Source organism: Pyrus communis, chromosome 16 (genome assembly GCF_963583255.1).
Source record: "Pyrus communis chromosome 16, drPyrComm1.1, whole genome shotgun sequence".
Classification (NCBI taxonomy): domain Eukaryota; kingdom Viridiplantae; phylum Streptophyta; class Magnoliopsida; order Rosales; family Rosaceae; genus Pyrus; species Pyrus communis.
In genome coordinates, this window is record NC_084818.1 from 10,070,069 (window position 1) to 10,078,164 (window position 8,096).

General features: G+C 36.5%; 1 protein-coding gene across 1 annotated transcript; it reads left to right on the plus strand.

Moving 5' to 3' along the window:
• The first annotated feature begins 5,622 nt into the window (after positions 1-5,622).
• LOC137721253 (ethylene-responsive transcription factor ERF023-like) lies at positions 5,623-6,419 on the plus strand. The gene has a single exon (XM_068460355.1). It carries the CDS (start codon positions 5,685-5,687, stop codon positions 6,228-6,230), a length of 546 nt encoding a protein of 181 aa, XP_068316456.1. The 5' UTR covers positions 5,623-5,684; the 3' UTR covers positions 6,231-6,419.
• The last annotated feature ends 1,677 nt before the right edge of the window (positions 6,420-8,096 follow it).

Here is an 8,096-nt window from a genome sequence, read left to right on the forward strand (position 1 = left end):
CTTGGTGGCGGAGATTCTTAAGTTTGTTCGATTTTTTTTTATATTATTTTTTCAGTCGGTGCATCAAAGACCATGATCACCGAGAAGCAAACCATGACTCCTCCTTTTTCTTTCTTCTGCACCAAGTATCAGATTTCTCCAAGCAGCTACTTTATATATGCTCATCCTCGGCGAGATTAAAATAATTTTAACTATCGAAACTGTCGAAATGTACCACCTGTCCCCTTTATTTTCTTAGGCATCAGCTGAGCAGCCGAATGGTTAAGAAAATAAATTCTTATTCATTATTTTATTTTATTTTTACAAAAGAAGATAAAAGAAACCAAATCATAATCAGGAGGAGGCCAACGATGCCTTATTCCGAGCTGAGATTTTTGATATCAAAATTTCCACTTTGAGTTTTTCCAAGGCCGAATAAAATATCATCTCCAAATTTGTTTGGCTTGACGAATGATTTTTCATCATCGCTCGCCGAATGCGTTGAGCAATTATTAAGCCCCCCAAGCATAATAATTTCACTAATTTCGGCTTTTAACTTGAACAACTTAGCCAAATGGGATTTCTCTATATCGGCTTTATTGCCAATAATCATATCAATTAGCGTGGTTTTTTCGGCTAGGCCTATATCTCGGCCTTGTTCATCATTAGAGCACTCCTCTGACGAATCATTTTCTAAGTCGATTTTTAGCTTAGAAACTTGAATTTTTTCTTTTAGGCCAACCAAACTTTCAATCTCGACTGAAAAAATAGGTGGCCTAGGTTTTTCTTCGGCCGTCTTGACAATTCTCCTAGGCCAAATTTTGATTGTGGCTGGAGCGGAAAATTGCTCCCATCTTCTAGACAACTTTTCAAGGAGTTATGCTTTCTTCTTGTAGCAATTCTTTACTTGGCGCTAAATCTCGTCCAATGGAACCTGATTGAGATCTTGATCTATCATGTGAACTTCATAGTTTTAGCACTGGGTCCCATTGGGTGTGCCAAAATGTTGACCCTAAAAACTACCAAGCCTACGTGGCATGCATGCCAAGTAATTAATAAGCTAACTATGTCATTCGGTTGTGTGCATGGTGTGCCAACTCATCGGCCGAGGAGTAAAATATGTTGATGTGGCATTGGGCGTGTTGCTGACTTCTTGATCTTGAGACTGGAGCCGAGGAAGGAACACATCTCGGTTTTCGGGTTCTAGAGCCTGAAGACAAGGCTGCTAATTCTGCGGAGTTCAATATCAAATTCGTCTTTCAATGTGCTGAATGTAGTAATCTGTAACACCTCACTTCGAAGAGAAGACTAATGAGATGACCTTTGCCAATAAGGATTCAAAAATTCTTCTCGACCGAGACTTAGATAGATAACCAGTCGACCTCGACGCAATGCTATTTATCCAAACTGAAGGTGCTCCGTTGTCGGTTGATTCTACGACAACAATGTTGTTTATCCAAACTGAAGATGTCACAGGTTGCCTTCACAGTGCTGTTTATCCAAACTGAAGATGTGCTAGCGGAAAAAGAAAATAAAAATCTCAAGTTTATGTGTTGAGTTCGATGGGCTTTCTGTTTTCTACACATCTTGTATTTATAGGACTATCATCTTAATGGTCGTCGTGTTGTAAAACTGCCGTCAATATCAAAGCTTCCTCCTACATAACAATCTCATGCAAAACAAAAGATTGTTATGCCTTATGACTTACCAGCACAACACCACCACGTGCTAATTAATAGCATATACCAATTATTAGCATATATCTTTGTGCTGATATTCATCCTAATTTGAAATATGCCAATAACCTGCATGCATGGCTGACCAACTCTAAGCACACGTGGAGGATACGCCCTATTGATTCCATCTTGGTATCCCATTTAAACCAGAATATTTGGCATCTTCATCTTTATGCATGCATTAATCTCTCTGCCAATCAATATCCATTTGCCAACCAACGCCGTAGTGCATTAGGACTCTTGATAAAATGCTCTGATACTCCAATCCACCACACGTCTAAATTCCAAGAATCCCAAATCAAATTGAACTGCATTGCTCGTTTTCAAGTCGGAGATATAATTTGCATCTCATTGCATAAGAAAATGTCAAGATAAATCATTAAAAAGATAATTATGATAAAAACCATAATATTATCCTTTAATAATAACAAAATTATCTTCACTTTTTCATCCAACGGTTGGGAGTTATGCCCATTCAACGGTCTTGATTGCACGGACCGATGATGTAATTTTGGGTCCAAACAGGAGGATATTTAGCAATTTCCTATATATTTCTCAAGGTACAATAAATTTACTATGAAATTTCTAAACTAAAGTATAAGAAAATTATATAACATGTGGAACTACGTCATTGGGCCACTAAATGATGGGGCCTAATAGTGATATGTGACTGCTATTTTGATTTCATCTGATTTTTCTTTTAAGAAAAAAAAAATGTACTTAATGCTTACAAGTATGGTAGTCAATTTCCCAAATTATATGAGAAATAAAAAAGAAGAAGAAAAGAACACTTAATCGTATATGGTCTCTGGGGAGAGGTTCCATCCGGATCTCTCTCACTGAGTTCTAGGGATCTGGAGATCCGAACTCTTGAAATTTGATTAAACGGCTATAATTATTTTAACTTTTAAAAGAGCCATCTATTTGTAACCGTTTGATCAAATTTTAAGGGTCCGGATTTTCGGATGAGATCTCTTCCATGGTCTCTTGGCACTGGAGGCCAAACTTTTGCGTTTTTTGTGAAAATTAAATCTAAGATCTCTTACCCAAGGAAAAAAGAATACTATTAGACTGTAGTATTAAATGACAACAAACCTTTTTCTGTTGAAAAGTCTAGTGGGTAATGAATGCCCACATAGAAACTGAAGACATTGGGTAGATTTTCAATGCCCATAAAATTAATCTTGACTTGGGAGATGAAGAAAAATTATATTGTCAAAGATGTGTGATTGGAGTTGCTCTATAAATAGAGCACTCCGTATGCTTTCAATATAGAGCAGAGAAAGAAAGAGAAAGAAAGAGAGGAAGAAAATAGGAGATGAGAGAATACATAGAGTTATCTTTGTACTCCTGTTATTCAAATTATAATGAAAGCACCACTGCTGCCCAAGGACGTACTCCAGTCACACTGACTGTAGAGGAACCTCGTAAATTTTGTGTCTTATTTTATTTATTCCACTGCACACACACCGTCGATTATACAACATTTTCTTTTTTTTCCCTCCTAAAATTCCAATTTTTGTCCCTCTCACTCTCCACCTGGCTAGAATACATTGGACCAAAATGTATAGCCTATCCATCCTAATCAGGCTCATTAATTATTTGGGAAAAGGTTCAATCATATACCATTCAGGGCCATGCTTAAAATTAAAATTGTGACATAGACATATACCCTCTTATAATTTTCCTCCACATGCCATTGTTCTTCCAAAACATTTCTTCACGTGTTGCATACACTTGGGGTATCTACTCCTGTGGTCCAAATAACAACACATAAAGGTGTCCCGCTACGTACCCAACAAAATCATTAATTTAGAAACACCACCCACCCCCTTGGGTGCCTTCTTGCATGTACTTGCTCATTCACATAAAGTTATAGGGCATCCTGGATTCGATGAATGGCTCAGCCCCTGTCGATAAACATCGGTGTTTGAGTAGCTAGATTGAGATTGTCAACATTGGGTTATATAAATTTAGCCGTCCAATGTTCCAGTGTATGTGTGCATTGTAGAATTTTTTCAAAAAAATTATAAAGAAAACTAATGAAAATGACTTCAAAATTTTGAGTTTTAACAAAAAAATCATCCTATAATTTTATTTAATGATAAGGACAAGAGAAAGAAAACTAAAAACTAAAAAAACCCTAACTAAAGGCGCATGCAAGGAGCACCCAACTAGCCCTTCAGTTGCATAACCCTTTGACATAATCCAAGCATACTTTATTCCTCTAAAATTAAAATTTCAAATTGAAGTGGGTTCTGTTCGATTCAGAACCACATCTGGGGCAGTATGGTTGGGTGGGAATCGGTCAGGTGTGGGTTGTGTGGCATTGAGCTATTAGCCATGCATGACTTTAACAGCGTGGATGTTGATCTCTATCATGTTTTTTTTTTTTTTTAATCTTTTTATTGCATTCTGGTGAAATAACTTGAAAATCTAGGACGAGCATCTATCGTTAAGTTTCATAAATAGTGTAGTATCGTTAAGTTTTATAAGCAGTGTACTAAATTTCATAAACAGTATAGTACTATTAAGTTTCATAAATAGTGTAGTAAATTTCATAAACAGTTTATGTGAGAAGTGCGTGGATCTGAGTGTCAGTTGTTTTTTTTTTAAATATTAAAATTATGTCTTTTTCATTAAAATTTAAATTTTTTTATTATATAAAGTTTTAGCATTGTTTTTTATTAAGGTAAACTTAGTCCAAAACTTTTTCATTAAAGTTCCCTTTATAACTTGCAACTCTTGGGTTTTCTTCTCTTTTTCATGCAGGATTACTGTTTCACTAGATTAAAAAAAATGAAAATTAGACTCTCTCCCTTGTAACTCATTTAATTTCGGGTTCAACCCATCACATTTATTTTTCATGAGAAAAATCTATTTACTAGGCACCAACTAAGTAAGTTTCCTTTACTTGCTTGATGACTCAAATTATGTATCTTCCTTGATTTTATACAACGATCAAAACTGTTTGTTTTTTAAGAGCATCTCCAAAGGAATTGTAAAATTTTAATGGATTTATAAACTCATAGATTTCATGGAGTTTAATTGATTTTTAGAGATTCAATATAAAATTTTGATTCAATTCCCTTGAAATCTTAGGGAGAGAGGTGATATTTGTGAATGTTTAAAATACACTACGATGATATTTGTGAATGTTTAAAATACACTACGAAATCTCTCAAATTCCCTCAAATTCCTTAACTTTTTAAAATTCTTTAGAATAAATTCTTAATTGAATACACCTGATATGTTATAAACTTATTTAAAATCTTAATTGAATACTCTCGGATTCCTAATGACTTTAAAAAAACTATTTTAAAATCTTGATTGAACATGTTAAATTTTAGAAAATCACTTGAAATTCTAATTGAATACCCCTACATTCATTAAAAGAATTAAAATGCCTCAAAATCTTAATTGAATACACCCCTTAATTTAATCGTCTATGTGACATTTTGACATCTTTTTAAAGTTTTGCTCTTCATTCGAGTTGTCAAATTAAATTATTATAAGAAATGTTTTAAAACAAAGACAAAAAACAAATAATAATAAAACTCGTTTATAATCAATTAAAAAAAAGATTTGAAACTATTGTCAATTTCGGTTAAAAAATATCATTATTGTCTTTTTTTACTGTTAGTGCTAATTTAAATATTTTGACATCTCTTTTGAGATGCTTTAGAAAGTATTGTTTTTTCTTATCATACTTCGTAATTTTCTTGGGCATGATGAGGGAGCTTTTTTAGTCTTAAATGTTCAATTAAATCATGCATGAACCCCACCATCACAATCAACTATCACTTGGCGCACACATGGCATTGAAATAACCAGTCCATTGATCTATTATGCAAGGGCATAACTGACATTTCACAGGAAACTATAACTTATAAGGCCAAAGGCCTGCACAAAGTAAGTAACAAGTGCGAGTGACACTCCCCTTCAGAGGAGAGGGTTCTAATATTGTACATGGAACAACCACCATACATTGAAGATGATCCGAGCACCACCACCATCAACACCAAAAAAGCCAACTCGCAAGGCGGAGGCACCCGCCACCCGGTGTACCGAGGCGTCCGGAAGCGGAAGTGGGGGAAATGGGTGTCCGAAATTAGGGAACCGCGCAAGAAATCACGCATTTGGCTAGGTTCTTTCCCCGTGCCCGAGATGGCAGCCAAGGCCTACGACGTTGCCGCCTACTGTCTCAAAGGCCGAAAAGCACAGCTGAACTTCCCCGAGGACGTCGACCACTTGCCCAGGCCCTCCACGAGAACGGCTAGGGACATTCAGGCGGCAGCAGCCCAAGCAGCACATAGAGTCATGAAGTCATCACATATCACCAAGAAAAATGACGACGACGACGATCATCACGGTGGATTGGACGGTGGTGATGATTTTTGGGGAGAGATTGAGTTGCCTGAGTTGATGAACAATAGCGGGTGCTATTGGAATTCATGTGGCTGGAATATGACTGCGTTTTCAGGTGATGCAGCGGCGGTAGCATGGCCGGAGTGAGAGGCTTGCCTCTGATTAAGAAGTGTTGGGTGTGGTTGGTAAGGCCATTTATGTGTACTAGTTAATTTTGTTAGGTAGATTAGATTGTTTTTAGGCGTGGAGTAATGCTATTCATACCATGTTTTTATACAACATTTCTATATCACCTTAAGTGACATTTGATGTGGACAGTCACATTATTTGAATTAATCATATTTTTAAATTTAGTTCATTATTTAAAAACCACACTTAAAATCGAGCACAATTATCCCGTAAATATGTGAAAATTTGTATATGCATGCATGAATAGCTATTAAATTATTGTTGGTTGGTTTGATTAGTCACTAGGCTCCTGGCCTAACCCCACAACATTTGGGGCGCGAGAAGTTCTAGCATTTGTTAAGGTCAATACCCTGAAAGAGAGCCGAACCCCAGACGACTTGAGAGCAAACCAAGGACCTCACAGTTAGACCAACACGTCTTAGGTGTTGATCATCATAAAACCGTTTCTTCATTACACTCACCACTCATGAAGAGATTATTAATGATCTTTGATACATGGATTTGTTCCTAATGTTCCCTTACCGTTAATTTCATGCATCCGGCTTCATATGCATTGCGATCTATATTATTACCAGTCAAAATAGAAGCAATTCTAATGACTTGAAATATAATGTTTATCTACTAATTTGGTGTATAAGTAAAATCACCATATATGTGAACGAAAATGATTTTTTTTTCCTACTTGTAGGTCATAAATTTGGAGTGACCTTACTAAGTATTGTTTTTCATGCAAAATCACTTTGAATTAGGCCCGTAATTGGACCTAATTGGTACTTGCCACATCATTATTTAACTGTCAATTTAACAGATTGATTAACAGTTGTGTGAGAGTGAAATTAAATAATAAGTAAATATGGAATTGAAATGTTTTATAAATAGACTTTTTAACCAAAATGGTCTTCGAGATTTGCATAATTTTTCACTTTAGTCCTTGAGATTTGAAATCAATAGGAGTGGTTCTTGAGTTTGTTCACCGTCAATCATTTTAATCATTCCGTGAAAAATTCTATTAAATAAGAACTAAAATGATAAAAATATCATCAATTTAATAAACATGGGCTAAAATGATTTGATAAAAATTCCGACAGAGAAAGTTTGTAGACACGCATAGGAGGTTGCCAGTCTTTGCGAAGTGATTGTCAGCCCTTCCAAAGAACTTGAGGAAGCGAAGAGAAATGGCTAGCGTGGCCCAAAAAAAGGTTTTGTAAACATTACATCAATGTAGAGTTGTAGACAGATGGCTGTCAGCTCCGCCAACAGCCATGAAAACATTAATCTGGAACTGCCGAGGGCTTGGGAACCCTCGGAAAGTTCAGGCGCTACTCGATCTCGTCAAGCAGCAAGGTCCCACTTTGGTATTTCTGCTGAGTGCTGATTATTGGAGATTCACGGGATTGTATGACCATCCTTTCACTGAGAATCAAATCTTGTCCTGGAACCTATTGAGGAATCTGGCAAATAAGGCGTCTATCAATCGGATGGTTGGAGGGGACTTCAACGAACTGATTCACATTCATGAAAAGTGGGAGGTCTCATCTGCCCAATCAGACAAATTTGAGACTTCCAGGAAGCATTAAACGACTGTAAGCTTTTGAACATGGGTGTCTCTAGTATTTCCTTTACTTAGGTAACCACTCATCATGGTGGCACCAAGGATAGGCTCGACAGGGCGGAAGCTGCTGCTGATGTCCAAAGGGTTATATTCAACCTACTCGGGGACTTTGACAAGGTGATCCTTTCTCCCTTTATCATTTCGTGATTTGTGTTGAAGGGATCTCACTAGGCAATGGTGCTGCATCGGTGAATCACCTTTTGTTTACGAAT